Consider the following 16,229-nt stretch of genomic DNA (forward strand, 5'->3'; position numbering starts at 1 on the left):
CCCAACGACAATTAATACTAGAATATCTCCCACCCCCCCGTCCCCTAAATACAATATTAATCTGCAAGTTTCTAAAATTATATGCTCATAATATATCTTGTGAACAAGGTAATGCAATATGCTTATTATTTTTGGCCAGTGTCAGGCAATACAGGTTTTGCATTACTCCTAGAGCATGAGTGCTCGCAGTGCTTTTTGTTTGTGCAGATTAGCATGAAATAATGTTTTCGTGAAATGCAGAAAAGCAGGTCTAGTGACCACGTGTAATGTTTCTCCTTAAACCGAAAATGTGTGTTGTCGAATTACCAGAGCAAAGTGGGCTTTATTCCAGGGTGCATCTGTCAAGGACATATGCAATTGTGTGGGCTACTCCCCATCCCTTCACTAGGTTCTACAGACTGAATGTCATAGATCCTCAAAACCCTGGTTTTGGAACTAGTGTGTTAAAGGCAGCTTCCCAGTTGCCCCTTACAACACAGGCATAGAGGTGAATTTCTCCCTCAATTTTTCACCCCAGCTACTTGTTACTGGGGTTTCAAATGGTAATGCACAGGGCAGCCTCTCTGCTCAACTGTGCAGAATTCCGGTTGTTTTGCAATCGTGCCTTTGCGACAGCTTGGGTATATTCATCCTTTTGGTAATGGTTACGTTTTGTACTTGAAAGGGAATGTTAGGTTATCATAACCCTGGTTCCCTGAAATAGAAATGTAACCATTAACCTTCAAGGTCGCTGCGTTACATGGCAAAGAGAACATGCCATAGAAAGTGGCGTTAGTGTTCCGTGGTAGCGCTATGTACAAGAGGAGTCTTTTTCCATGGCGAAACCATGTTTTTATTTGTGTATCGACCTCCCCACCACCCATAGTTGCCGATGGTGAGTGCAAATTAATATATTATTATTTATTATTATTATTTGTTTATTTAGCAGACGCCTTTATCCAAGGCAACTTACAGAGACTAGGGTGTGTGAACTATGCATCAGCTGCAGAGTCACTTACAACTACGTCTCACCCGAAAGACGGAGCACAAGGAGGTTAAGTGACTTGCTCAGGGTCACACAATGAGTCAGTGGCTGAGGTGGGATTTGAACCCGGGGACCTCGTGGTTACAAGCCCTTTTCTTTAACCACTGGACCACACCGCCAAGACAAATTTTGGTCGCCCCTGGCAACCCACGGCTCACAAATTTGAGCCCTGCTGCTGTGACTTTACTGCTCTTTCAAGGAAAACACTGGACTGTTGGGCTCCACCAGAGGGAGCTGCCAACCCACAGTGTGTATGCAGTCTTTCTATAGAGATGAGCAAGGTATTGATGGGCAAACTTAATTACTGAATTATTAGGGTATTCATAACTTACACTGATTCTCATACAAATTTTATTATTGGGCAACTTTTTTTTTTTTTTTTTTAATTATAAAATTGCAAAAATTGGGCCTCACCAGCAGGGTGACCCCCTGGACAAACCTGAAATCGACAAAAATTAAACAATTCCTAACTACAGCTCTGTTCTTTGAATGTGTTGCTTTCTAGTACTGTGTGTGTGGAATATATAATACATACATTTATTTATAGGTCTTATCTAGGTAGAGCTTTTTAAAGCCAAGACCAGGTATGATGACATCATAATCCAAGGCGATAATTCTCCTGGTCTGGGAAAATGAAATGCTTCCATTGTTTTTGTAAATGAAGAGAAACTGGAAACGGTTGCTGGATAAATTAGAATTCAAATGTAATAAATACCTGTTTTACAACCATTTTTTAATTATAATTACAGTCAATCAGCTTGATATAAAATATACCCTCCGTTAGATTTACATCCAGTTAAAATGCCCTATATTCACCCTTTGTACCTTTTCAGAGAATTCAACTTTATGATAGTTATACTAAAACAGCAACAGATAGTATTTAACATTCTTAATTGAAACTAAAACAAGAAACTGTATATCTAAACAAATTGTTTCAATTAATTTGCTGCATAAAATAAGCATTTATCAACACATTGATTGACAGTAGAAAGTAAGTGGATGGGTTTCAAAAGTTGGTCACTCTACTGCAGCTGTACCAAGCAACAGCCTGCCTAAAAACATGGCTTACTTGCCTACAGGTTAGAAGCTAGATACCTGTTACCAATGCACTCTTTCACTAGCTGTGTGGCTTCCAGTGCAGTGCCCCAGTGCAAGCTAATGCCTCCTCCTCCGTGCCCGTAATTGTGGATGATGGGCACTTGACGGCTGCCATGCTGAAACATTTCCTTCTCCAGCCTCAGGCCCCCCCTAGAGGGTCGGAGGCCAACCCACTCCGTCAGCACCTGGGATTTCTTGAGGGAAGGCTCCAGAGCACAGCACCTTTCAAACATATCAGAACAGTCTTTGGGGTCTGCTGTTAAGCGCCAGTCGTCTTTCTGTCTCGTTCCGCCAAGGGTGACGCTACTGATTCCGGGGAAGATGTAGGTGAGGCCGTCCCCATCCCTGATGAAGTGCTTCAGCCAGGGCGCTTGCACCTTTAGGATCTGACCCCTCACAGGGTGGAGGTCCGTATCACCTACCAGACTCAAGGATCCTAGACCGCTGCAATTGACGATGATGTCATAGTTGACGCACAGCTGGCCGAAGTCTGTCACTCTCCCAGGCTGCACCTGTCCGTCAGCATTCTTGAACCTGTGAGAAACAAAGCAAAGGGGGAGGAGGAGGGGGGAGGTTGCAACTTAATTGGAATCCGCTTAGGTGCAATAGACACAAAGGCATCTTGAGCAAGCAAATAGCCAGACACATCTCAACTGGTACTTCATCAATGTAACACTGGACAGAATTGTCCAGGAGGATACTGGAATCATCTGTGGCACTATTGATATGATTAGTAAAGAAAAGTCATGTATTAAGGAACCGACACCACTTGAGTATTTACAAAGCTTTAGCTTGTGAGTTATTTAAAGAAGATTTGTAAGCAAAGACTATTGCCAACGTGTACAGTGTTAAAAAAATTAATGAGTTAAACTGAATATTTTCTATTTAAGTAAATTGATGATCCCTAATCCACTGAACACATGAAAGAGGCTCAGCCTGCTTTCAGTTCAACAAAACTGGGCAGCAGTACAGCAAGGCAGCTACATTAAGGGTGTACGAGTCATGAAATCAATACTCGGTACTTGTTTTTTTGTAACTCTCAGCTTTACCAATGGATTAACGATGAACAGCTGTATAGTGTTCCCTGTGTTAAATGAGCGTGCTCTACCAGAGTAATGACAGTATGCTGTCCTCTCACGGACCATGCCTTTATTATGCTTCCCTGTGATTTACCAGGCTTTGTCATGACTTCACTGTGCTTTACGACAAACGGACATGCTTTCCATGAGGCACAGAGCAGTAAAACGGTGTGTGTGTGTCCAAGATTATGGCTGTTTTTCAAACTGTCCAGTTGAATTATGAGCTTTCTAAAAGGAGGAGTGCGTCTCAGAAATAGCCACAGCCTTCTCCTGCTTCGATCCTACTGGCTACCTATTAGGGCAGCTAACTACTCCCCTTATTGGAAAACTGGGAGCTGGCCAGCAAAACGCTCCTATTTCACAGAAATGTTCCCTGTGAGGGCAGCGACTCACAGTCCTGCTACACATCATGGAATATGTTAACCATTTACCCAGTGAAAAGTGTACCAGCAATGTGTGGTGATTGGTAGTTTTCATGTTGGCAAGTCTCAGGGTGTATAAGCTGCAGATACAATTATTTGAGCAACAGATAATAGCTAAGGTTGAAGCAGCTTAATTTTAAACCAGTTGAACCTTACATCTCAATTACTGGAAGCAAACTTCAACCTAATCTATGAACCAGTAGTAGTGTCATGCAGAAGACATACATATTATGACAGATACGTATTCATATTACATATTGTTTGTTGGTGTGTTCACATATTGAGGAATTTTAATTGGAGTGTGACCTTAAAGAGGAAGTAGTGGGGTTCTGAAATTGTTGCTACAACTGTTTAAATAACGTATCTGTAATTAAATTTTATTGTTAACATCCTTACAACTTTTTACTTTAAAGTCTGTTTCAAAGCTCTTTTCAAAATGTCTAACACGATACAACAGGACAGCAGGCTGTCTAGATATTTGCAGTTGTAATGTGCCATTTCAGTTTCATGAAAAACAAAAGCATGCACCTTTTCTCAAGCCAAGGCAGATAGATGGGGCATTCACACTTCAAGGTCGTGAATGCCTGGCCAAACTTGTGCTGTGGAAACTTTTCTAGTTCAGCATCGGACATGAAACGAAACCCAAGAACAACGTCTGCCCAGTAAGGTCTCTTTTCACTGGGAGGCTCACGGAATACCTGCCACCTTTAAATAAAAAAAAAAAAAAAAAAAAAAAAAAAAAAAAAAACTGCTTCATTTTCTATTTAACAACAGAGACCCGATAGTACTGGTTGGCTTATACAGTCGTTATTTTAAATATAGAAAATGGATCTACCTGTATGTAATGAATGGAGTTTTTATTACATTTTGATTTGATTATGTTGCACAGTATGCATCTTCACATTTGTTATATCCTTGTGGGGTATGATCTGTAAATTCCACTGCAAACTACAGCAATTAAGACTTAAATATTGCAGGTGCACAGTATGTATAGAGTACAGGATACTTTGTTTAAAATAGTGGACAGCTGTTCAGCTATGTCCCTTAGGTGTTTCCACTACTGCATTCAGCAGCCTTTGTTGTTTTGATGGAATTAATATTGGACTCTCTTAGTTTTGATTTGTCACTAGTGAGTTAAGAACCACTAAACAAGAGCAGCCAACAGCACAAGATTAATGTAGTTTCATCAACCCTTGTCTGCTTACCCAGAAATTAAATAGACCCCAGCATCGGGAGCTTCTGAAGAGTTTGAAATGGAAAAAAGGTGATCAAATGTGTCCTTTAGCCAGCGCCTTTGCCGGTCCACTGGTGTATCTGTTCAATTTAAACAAAAGAGAACATCTTGGTGTTAAACTCAACGAGAAGCCTTTCAATGGCTCTAACGTGACTGTTACTGCACTGAGGCTGCTGCGGAGAGCTGGAGCCTTTTGCTATCCATTCTTAGCCTAGCTGATTAGGGTAATAATATTATGGATCCATATAGGTTTCAACCTGGACACTAACATGAGGATGAAGACTAAATCACTGTAAATATTCGAGCTGATGCAAATGTTATGAATTCCCTACAGTACGTGTAGCAAGCACATTTACTACGTGGACAAAAACTAGTAATATATTTTAAAAATAATGGGGTTGAATCTAATCACTACCTCACCCATTCCATTTATTTAGTTTAAAAATTTTCAGCCTCGCTTGGCACCAGATATGGATCTGTTCAGCTCCTCATCACCCCCCACTGGAGCACAAGGTATGAAACTGCCAGCTTTACCAGGAGTAGAAAGGGTCCCCACCTGGAAATTTGTTTACGTACACGAATCCCGCAGCTCCATCGCTCACAGTGTCAGGACTGAACGTGTCAGCTAACACTGTCACAGAGCACTTGGGAATGCACTCCGCAATACACAATGCTGTGGACAGACCGACCACCCCGGCACCAACCACAGCCACCCGCACTCTGCCCATGCTGCCTTCCTACAAACGGAGAACGATGGGAAAGAGTCATCTATTTGTATTACAGTGAACCGTACTAGAGATAAAGATTGATTTTTTTTGTTTGTTTTTTGATAACTAAACCAATACAAGTACCATATATAAGTATTAAGTCAAATTTGCTTTAAATTTTCGTAAACATACCAATCATCTCCTTAACCAATGATTGTTCAGTTTACACTACAGAGAACATGGTCACATGCATATGCTCGCACACTGTATCACAAAGTGACACGAAGATCGAAAAAACTCCAAAACATAAATATATTTAGTCTTATTCACACGTACAAAAAGGTGCTCAAATCATTCGTATTAACAATATACATGCAATATACATATGAATCTAATTGGTAATTAGACTGGCAACTTCAAATCAGATCATTATGACATGCCAATTACGTGTTAGATTCGATGAAAAATAGTATTTGCTCCAAACAGGCTCCTAGGGATTTTTAAAAAAAAATGTTATTATGATTTTCTAAAAGCGTTTATTTTCGGAAATTAAAAAAAAAAACACTCAAATACAGTAGGCTACAGTAACTTTCGGTTTCTATAAAATAAAAGCATTTAGAATCTCACTTGAGCAACGCATAAACCTTCAACATATTACATGTAGGTTCAAATATAATGTAACTTATATAGACAGAGGAGGCTATAGGCGGAGCTCTTCAGCGCGGCAGCGAGGTATGACACAGGCCCGATTTTTGGGATGGAACCGCATAACAGTCTCGCGTTTTGATTGGTCCATGTCTGTCACGTGAATATGTCGTCACACGAGTGGAAAAGCTTGCAGGCATTTTTAACATTGTGATCAGAGAGAGTGAGCTGCTTTCCACAACCTGACCACTAAAATATAATGTGGTATTAACAAACTATGTGTGATTACTTTATATGAATTATTATGTTATGCACGAATGTAAGAATTGGCTTTCTGTGGTGGTGTACTTTTTTCTTTTAAGTAGCATATATCTATAATCGTTTTTGCGATATATTTTAATATAAAATGTATACACTATTGCAGTTTTGTTAGAGGATACATTAGTTTATCTCTAATGTAATCAGTTTTACATATAGACTGCCCCTGTTTTCATTTACGTCGCAAATTCTGGGCCGCTTTGCTTTTCGTGAATTCATTTGAGAGTAACCCTTAGTACATGGATCAAAGTTAATGTATTTTTTACTCTCCCCAGATATATATATATATTTTTTTTTATGAAAAAACAGAAATAAAATGTAAATGTTAAAAAAAACGTATTTCTGATTACATGAAGAAACTACACTGCACTGAAATAGATACATGAAAATTAATTAAAGCAGTCGTTTTCCTTTATTAAAGGCTAATATTAAAACACATTTTTGGGAAGGAACATGGTATTCCGAAAAAAGGACATCTCATTTTCTTATGTAACATCCATCAATATATTGTAGTGTTTCAGGTTCTTTTTGGACAGAAATGAGACTGCAACTGTGAGTAGATGAAGGCTGTTTATTCTGACAATAATTAAATAATCACAAAATAAAATCATAAAGTGAGGTGTCACGAAATCCGCGTGTTCGGATTCCTTTACGTACTCTTTGTATTTGCTCAGCACACATTCTTATCTCAGGGGAGACGTTAGGAGGACAGAGATGGTATTACTCCTAGTGGGCATTGTTCGTGCACTGGACCCGCAATATATCCAGATGACTAATATAGCACTCAAGAAATTGACAGACTCATGTATCTAAAGTGTTTTTTACGAATCAGAATATGATCAGTACTCCTTCGGTTTATTAACAGTTAAATATTGGATTGAGTAGCTACAGGCTACTTCATATCCCCAGCTGACAGACATTCTGGGCAGTCCAGTGTCTTAACAGATATTAACGTTAACACTTTAATACATCTTTATGTATTCGTGCAGCTGGCAGGCCTGGCCACGACCACGACACTAAAACACCCAGTAGCCTCTTTCAGCACATTCAACAAATGTTCTCCTATCCTCTAAACATAGTGTGAATCCCCTACAGCAATACATGCAATACATGTGAGATAAAATAATAATTAATGCTTACCCTTTAATATAAATCGTAAAAGGATATAACTGTCTTCACCAGGCAAATTAAACTGAGTTCAATCAGCTTAATTGTGTTTTTGTTTGCAGAAGATGGACCACCTTGCCCTGTCTGGGATGAGTGTGGTACCCCATTGAAATTACTTTGGAGTTAAATAGGTTTTTCGTCTCATTGGAATACATGGAACACCTCAATTAAATCCAATCATTAATCAGGTGAGACAGTTCTTATCCCTTTTACAAATAATAGTTTTCAAAAGATCCGGACTAACTTTTCAGAATTAATAGGTGTCATGTACTAAATAAATTCAAGACTTCACATTTGTCTAACTCCAAACTCCATGATCTCATTTTTTGCTTTCCTCCGAGCCCCTCCGCTATCTGAAAAGTCAAGTGAACCAAAGTTCACAGGATCTTGGTTAATAATATAATATAAAAACACTACTGTTATATGTGCATGCAAAACACTATTTTTATATATGTTATATATGAGAGATGTTCTTAATATGTGACATCATCTTCTAATTGATTATATTATGCTAAATTAAAGGTATGTTTCTTTTAACTTCGTATTGTTTCATCATTTTGTTAATGAGTCAGTTCTGACTCCATATACAATTGTCTAACAGAGTATTTGACAAAAGATTGTCTTATACAAAATTCAAGTCAATTAGTTTCACTAAGTTAAAGTGGTAATAGTTTTCATTACAATTATTTATCCCTTAAGAGATGCACTGACCAGGCTCTGACCTGTACCTGACTCTGGGAATATGTTACTGCAAGCAGTTTCTACCTCTTAATCTACCTCTTTCTCAATTAATTCAATCGAATACTGCTCCAGTTTTTAATCTTCTTATCACTAAAGTCAAGCAATAATACTTGTCAGTTTTAAATAATATGTTTTCTCATTATAGCAAATACTTAAAACATATTCTTAATCTTATGAAATAACTATTATGAACTATAAACTGTGTCAATTAGCACTGAACCTGTTTTACTATAAAATAATCTTTCAATAATCTTTAATTAGATTATATCTCCATGACCCCGGGGCCTAGAAACCGGGTTGAACTTCCTAGGGTCATGTCTGGGGGCCCTCTTTCACAGGGAGCCATCCGTTTTCAAATGGTACATTTTCAACAAATTTACACATTTTCAGCATGATGGCATGTCAAGGTTGCATTTCCAATAGCTTTTGAGCTCCAGGTTGGCAAAAAAAGTCTAAACTGGTGTCCTTTCTAGCTGGGGACACGTCGCTTGGAGGGATCGACATGGGCCCCGAGGTGGACCTCCGTACCAATTTTCAAGTCTCGGGGACCCCTGGAACGCGAGATAAAGTACCCTGAAAAATGTCTATGGGAAATCCCATTATAAAACCCCTTTGGAGCAATGGCCACCATCTGGCGGTGGGGTGGCGTATGAACCCGTGGCTGATGTCTTTCTTTAGCTAAGACTCTTGTGCACGCAAAGAGTGCCCTTCTGAGTTCGTTGGCCCAGGGGTCGTGGAGATACGGGAACGATAAGAGACCACCCCCTTCCCTATGGCAAATCCCATTATAAAAACACCATTGGGGTAAGGCTCGGCCAATGGCGGTCGTGGGTCGTACGAACTCGAAGGAACCCATTTTCTTTAGCTAAGACTGTTGTGCATCTAAAGAGAGTACTAGCGAGTTTGTTGGCCCAGGATTTGTGGACTCATGGGGTACGACAGGAGGACCCCCCCCCCCCCCCCCGACCACGATTCCCTATGGCAAAATACATACAAAAAATGTCCATTATATATAAGACCTGAAATGTGCTCATTTTGTAGTGTATTTATGCAACAGAAGCATCAATTTAAGTCCATTCCAAGTGTTTTGTGATCACAGTATCAGCTTGAGTGTATCGGAGCATAGTTTTGCACCAAAAGCGAGCAGAGGCGAAAAAAAGCACTATATACCCTATTCTTTAAAATATCACTTTGCAGTGCAAATTTGAGGAACGCAACCACTTAGCAACTTGCAAATTGGTACTGCAATTTAAAGGCCTGTAGTGTCAGACTGGTAGTGCCTAACTGATTCAAGTGTTTTTGGAATGATTCCTGCAAAATTTATAAGAAAAAAGAGAGATTGACAAACAGCATTTTGCTTTATATGCAGAAACGGGCAACTACAAGAGGGTGTCAAACAAGCTGTGAATGTCCTAGGAGCCTACAGAGTACCTCTGGGTATGAATCCAGATGCTCGCAGTACCTGTTCTTAGATGTCCGAAACCACTGTATCGCTGTATAACTGTATACCCTATAAATATCACTTTTTATTGTGTATTTGAGGAACACAACCAATTACAAACTTCAATTGAATTGCTGTCCTATCAGAATATCAGTGTATAACTTTGCTGGGTATTGCAGTGTATGCTGAGTATCAAAAGGCCTTCACTTTTACAAAAGGCTGTCAAAATTTAAAAAAGGCCGTCAAAGTTACAAAAAATAGGTGTGCTCCTAACCCAATACTTGTCTTTTTAATTCTGTGCATCCAAATACTTGTAGTTAAAAGTTTTAAGAATTAAGCCTACTGTTTGTTGTTCTGTCCTAAACCAGCAGTTTGTCACCCAAATTTATTAAATAAACAGGGGGGGGGGGGTCATCAGATTATTCTCCATTTTATTGTAACTGAGCGAAAATTGTAAAGGGGTACTCGAGCTGAAACCTCCAGATAGAAGGGGTACAGTTTCAAAAAAAGGTTGAAAACCCCTGACTTACAGTATAAACTATCAGGAATAGATAAGGGAAATGCTGACTAATACAATACAATAGGATTTATTTGAAGTTGTTGAAGGGCACTGGTCTCTTAAACCAAGAAGTTCTGATAAACCCCTACGCCTCTGATATACCCCTACGCCCTATATATTGATGGACATTACATAAGCAAATGAGATGTCCTTTTTTTTGGTATACCATGTTCCTAAATGTTTTCTGGGGAGAGTAAAAATACATTAACTTTGATTCATGTACTAAGGGTTACTCTTAAATGAATTAACGGTCCAGTTTATGGTAAATTGTGCATGCATGACTTAGAAACTCGGCTGTCAGCTAAGCAGAATATCTCAAAAACTGGCCTGAATTCGAAAATGCAGAATTTGGGACGTTATCTAGAAACCAAAGCAGCCCAGAATTTGGGACGTTATCTAAAAACCAAAGCGGCCCAGAATTTGGGACGTTATCTAAAAACCAAAGCAGCCCAGAATTTGGGATGTGAATGAAAACATGGGTAGTCTATATGTACAACTGTGATTACATTAGATCTAAAGTAATACATCCTGTAACAAAACTGTAATAGTGTGGAAGACATATATAACAACACAGACAATACAATACAACAACAACCCTCCCATTTCCCTCCCTCCCTCCCTCCCTCTCTGTATTTACAGCGGACATGGGTGCGCATGAGTGCCTGGTCCTCGTGCTCCAGGGTGTCTACACCAGGGTCGGTCTCTCTGTCTCTCTGCTGTGGCAGGCAGCTACATACTGGGCAGCTAGCTCTGCTGTCTGCTGCTCCTCTACTAACAGAACTGGCAGTTTTCCTAAGTCAGAGAGCAGCTGGAATGTTGTGGCCTGATTGGCCAGTTTGGGGAAGTACTGTCCCTGATTTGCTTATACTGGGGACAGTGTAACAGGAAGTGCATTTCTGTTTCTACCTCTCCCAGATCACAGTGACAGCACAGCCTTTTTTCTTTGGCAATCCAGGTATTTTTGTGCCGGCCAGTTCCGATGGCCAGGCTGTGGTCACTGAGTCTGTACTTGTCAGGATCTGTCTATGTTTTGTGTTTTTGACCCTGATCAGATATTCTGCCAGGGTAAATTCTTTTTTTAGGGCCAGATAGCATTGTAATTTATTGTGTGATTCAATTTCGTTATTCCAATGTACTTTATAATTGTTTTCCAGATTTAGATTAATTTGTTTCATTTTTTGTGCCGGGAGTTTTTCGTTGGTGGTGTTCTGAAGCTTGCTGGTGTTAATTTGGCTCAATTGGCTGAGCTTCAGTACCATTCTACTGAGGGGATTCTCTTGTGGGGGCTGTGTGCAGCTCCGCAGTGCAGTGTGGTGGTAGGACTGCGGATCAGCCTGCTGTAGATGGACCCAGTAGTTGAGCGCTCGTTTCTGTATGGAGTGGAGAAAGGGGAACCGGCCCAATTCAGCCCTGCAAGCGCTATTTGCTGCACTCCTGTGAACCTGTAGCCGATTCTTTATTGAATTTGAATTTGATTGAGGAGCTGAATCAGTGTTGAATCTCGCTCGAGAAACAAGATATGAGAAAGCTGTCTGCCCTTCACGTCACCGAAACATCAGTGATGTGGATTTATTTAATGGGTGGTCTTTTATTATGTTTAGAAAGGCATTAGGTATTGTAATGAGTGCTGTTGAGACGGGTGATTTCGTTGGTTTTAACCGTTGTACACATTTTGCACTTTTTACGTTTAAGCCAGTATTATTTAAATTGAATGATTTAAAACATCGAATTTTAAGGCATAAACCCCCTCGATTTTTTTTCAGTTAAAAACCAATTAGTTTACATGAAGACATTCTGATAGTATTAACATGTTTCCAACCTTCCTGTTCTGATTCTCTTTAAACATGTTAATCATGTGTTATTTTGTGTTTGAAATATTTTGTTATTAGATTTTATAATATTGAAGACTTTGCAGAAGATTCTATCTGGCTTGGCATGCAGCAATAATAATTATTCAGCGGGATGTATGCTATTAGTGTGCTTATATTGTGCTCATTCTGAGGACTTGAAAGAACAGAGTGCCTTTGCTATTGTATTGTGCTTGACTGTGCGTGCCAAAGGATAACAGTGTGCCATACTTTCTATTTTGTGGACGAAATATCTTTGTTCTCCAATTTTAAATAATTATTGTCTAATCCTAAAAAACAGTGACCCAACAGTGACAGCATAGGCTCCACTATTAATTCTAATTATTATACCAATTAGTGGTAGCCTGAAACTTAGTTCCAGTCTCCACATAAAATCATTATTTAAATGCAAATAAAGATTATCCCATCCTACTAACAGTATGATTTTTCTTAGAAGGAGAAGACAACTGGAATTTGTATGAAATTAGACGTTTTTGTTATTAAAAAGACATGACGACTGCTAATCTTACAAAAAATAATGCATGTACCATGGCGTGGCCACTTCATGCCCTGCAATTGTGCCTCAAGCAATTAGACAGAAGCAATGTCTTTTAAAATGTCTGTGTGTACGATCAGGACCTAAAACGCAAAAGAAAGCTTCTGTGCTGCAGGATGCAAGGCCTGTGTCCTTTAGCGCAGGGCTTCCCAAACATTTTACCTGAGGCCCACCTGTTCAGCTGCATTAGGCACATCGGCCCACTAGCACTCCTTGGGGAAAATGTCAAATTAAAAACATTTGAATAAATAGTGAATTCTCATAGACTATGCACTGAGTGAAAATACAATTCTCAAACACTTTGGTTTTAGTAAATAAAATAAATTGCAAAAACTGTACAGCCGGTTTTTTTTTTTTTTTTTATCAAACTTTTAAATTAGGTTCCTCTGTGTAAGTTAACATTTTAGAAATGCAGTTATTTTTGTTGGTCATCAAACAATAAAGAATCGCATGTCTCTTATTATTCCCATTCATAAAATGCCTTAACAGGAATCACTTTGAGTAAAACCACTACAACGTGCACAAAAACATAACTTAAATCCGAATTTCTGAACACTGTGTAACTAAAACGTACAGAGCCGGTACCTCTCAAGCTGAACTCATGCTCAAAGAGACGAATGTAAAACGAGAGCCATAAGTTACTTTATTTGCCACTACTCTGTACAACCAGATACAACTTGCAAAAACACATTGTTGGCCTGCTACCCCCCCCCCCCCCCCCCCATTAATAATAATAATAATAATAATAATAATAATAATAATAATAATAATAATACAGCGGAGCGCAGCTGCGCCATTTAACCAAAAAACTTATGAAAATAAATCCATCTGCAGCGAACTTTGAATCAATTTATTTATTTATTTTAAATTATTATTATTTTCCTACAAAACATATTCTAGCGTTGTTTCAAGACGACTGGGAACCAGCCAATAATTAACAAAAATAGCAGTACCAAAAATTAATAAATCAATTACCGGTATGTAACAAGATTTATCAGTTTGATTAATAACTTGATTTAGTTAATATTGATAGATATATCAAAGTACTCAATATTTTAAATGTTAATAGCTAATCACTAAAACATATTTCACAGGCATCAATTTAATTTTTTTAATTAATGTTATCAAGCACAAAGGTTAGTACGGTATGAAACGTTTCTACAAAAGAAAAAGAAAAAAACATTCCAGCACCTTAAGACTGAGCCCGCGGTACAGATGCGTTCAAACTCCTGCAGCTGCCTTCTTGTTCTGTATACAGTACTTTTCAAAACGTATTCGTTGCTAGCGGATTAAACTTACTGTAATGTTAATAATACCGAACACTCTTTTACATCGCCAGCAGAGCGATCACATGACCTTAACACTGCCCTATTGTCACAGCTCTAGCTCTACATCCCGCCTACAGGTAGACCATCTGTTAGCTCTGATTTGTGAATCTCTGCTTTGATTGACAGTTTGCCAATACTCGCTTGCAACACTTGATTTTTCTAGTTACAGCTGCCACCGGCGCCTAATTTTAGCAAAAATTATTATTATTATTATTATTATTATTATTATTATTATTATTTAATAATGATTAGGCTACTTTTTAACGTAATCATTATTTTGTGAAAACAGAAATCGCATTTTATCAGGCTTCAGAATATCACGCAGACTCACCAGTGTAATGGATGTGAAATGTGGTTTAATTTCTTTTGTGTCATTTTTGTCTTTATTTTTATACTTTTTTATACATATATTTTGCTGACTTTTTGTGTGATTAAGTCTGGTTTACAGTTTTGATAATTTGGTGTTGTCCCTTTAAATCGCCCAAAAGGTTTGAGTCTCCGTAGAAACTGCAGAGTTTTTGATAAGTTTTTGATAAGATTATTTGCTGAAACTTTATGACTTGCAGGCGCTGGTAATTGGCTGGGGCGCTGGGTGCTAGTGTTAAACTTTTACTATTCATATTGAGTAGTTTGGTAAATTAACCCTCGTGCTCTCAGACTGTGGGAGCTGTTTAAACTTTGAAATAAATATCATAATACCTTCTCTTTGACTATTGCCGTTTCGAGTTAGTTATATTTACACCTCGGTAGTTTGTTTGGATCTACGTGCAATATCCCCGCGTACGGTGTAATAAGATCTCCTTGTGTACTAGCGGTTGTTTTAAAGCAGCAGAACCAGCGTCTTTTTCTTTTATTGATTTGTGTGCTCGTTGTCTATCCATAATATATTTATTAGCTATATATATTGTATATTAAACTCTTATTGCAAACTCGTATTTTAGCAACGTTTATACTAATGAAACTGTGTCTACTGTTGTGTTTACAATTAAGTATCTAAAGTTCCCTTTCAATTCGAAGACGACCACCATCGAACATTACGTATGGGATATGCCTGCCCATTGGGTAGGTAATTGCTGCGCTCTCTATACCAGAGCTGCTGTTAGGCCCCTTCCTGGGATGATGCACTCGGTCCCGCCCACCAAGGGATTAAAGCCAATCATCCTGAGGAAGCCATTTCTCTTTTTCCTTCTCCAGACGGTACGGTAAGACCTCTGTGTTGGGCTGAGCGTGTTGATAGAAAAAGTGCTTCTTGAGTCGAATCGAGTCAATTGTGTTTCCCTTACATTCGTGCTGAAAGCTAGCTCGGCGCTTTCCCGGAATCAACGACTTTGAAAAGACCGAGCCTTTCGTCTTTCTGTCTTTCAGCGGCCTCCTTGCTTGCATGGTAGGCGTCTCTTTGTTATCTGGCTGTAGTGTGTGAGTGACTGCCTGTGCAGTTACCCGCGAGTGGTTGTCTATTTCTTTCTTGAGAGTACACATTTCATCCACGGGGCTAGGCTTTGTTGCATCCCTGTTGTCTAGTAGACCTCGCCGGCTGTGTAGGCCGGGCCTTGTAAACAAACTGTGCTTTCCCCTATCTATCTATTCTACCGTGGTTTTTTGCTGTCTGATTCAAATCGGCCCTTGTGTCCCCCTACGCGCTGACCAGGTGTGTGTGACCACGCGGTTAGGGTAGGCACAATTGCATAGCTGCCCCCCGGTGTTTTGGTACCGTGGCACACGCATAGCCCTTGGTACTTCGGTATGTCGGTGCGCAAGGTTCTCATTGCATATGGCACACGGTGCCCAGTGCTACAGTGTCGGTGCACAGACACAGCACCACACGATGCACATAGTGCTTTTTACACAGAGAATTGTGAGGGTCTGGAACCAACTCCCCAGTAATGTTGTTGAAGCTGACACCCTGGGATCCTTCAAGAAGCTGCTTGATGAGATTCTGGGATCAATAAGCTACTAACAACCAAATGAGCAAGATGGGCTGAATGGCCTCCTCTCGTTTGTAAACTTTCTTATGTTCTTATGTTCTTAAGCTCTTGGCCGGAGCCTGGCTATCTTGATTGTGG

General features: G+C 39.3%; 1 protein-coding gene across 2 annotated transcripts; it reads right to left on the reverse strand.

Annotated features, from left to right (window-relative positions):
• Positions 1–49: 49 nt before the first annotated feature.
• Positions 50–14,181, reverse strand: ddo (D-aspartate oxidase). 2 transcript variants are annotated; one of them, XM_034005502.3, is made up of 5 exons: positions 14,030–14,181; positions 5,414–5,594; positions 4,829–4,937; positions 4,152–4,328; positions 50–2,656 (listed from the first exon to the last, which is right to left on the reverse strand). In XM_034005502.3, exons 2-5 carry the CDS (start codon positions 5,583–5,585, stop codon positions 2,098–2,100), a joined length of 1,017 nt encoding a protein of 338 aa, XP_033861393.2. In that variant the 5' UTR covers positions 5,586–5,594; positions 14,030–14,181; the 3' UTR covers positions 50–2,097. The 2 variants fall into 2 exon arrangements, with proteins under 2 accessions (XP_033861393.2, XP_058879562.1); XM_059023579.1 differs by lacking the exon at positions 5,414–5,594.
• Positions 14,182–16,229: the final 2,048 nt, after the last annotated feature.

The sequence above is a fragment of the Acipenser ruthenus genome, chromosome 5, assembly GCF_902713425.1.
Source record: "Acipenser ruthenus chromosome 5, fAciRut3.2 maternal haplotype, whole genome shotgun sequence".
NCBI classification, from domain to species: Eukaryota; Metazoa; Chordata; class Actinopteri; order Acipenseriformes; family Acipenseridae; genus Acipenser; species Acipenser ruthenus.

Bases quoted from the DNA above. Each gene is read 5' to 3' on its own strand.
- ddo (XM_034005502.3), bottom strand. From the start codon at position 5,585: ATGGGCAGAGTGCGGGTGGCTGTGGTTGGTGCCGGGGTGGTCGGTCTG. The intron at 4,938-5,413 runs GTGGGGACCCTT...TAAATTGAACAG, and splicing joins GTACGTAAACAAATTTCCAG to ATACACCAGTGGACCGGCAA. The intron at 2,657-4,151 runs GTGCATGCTTTT...TGTTTCTCACAG, and splicing joins CTGCCTTGGCTTGAGAAAAG to GTTCAAGAATGCTGACGGAC.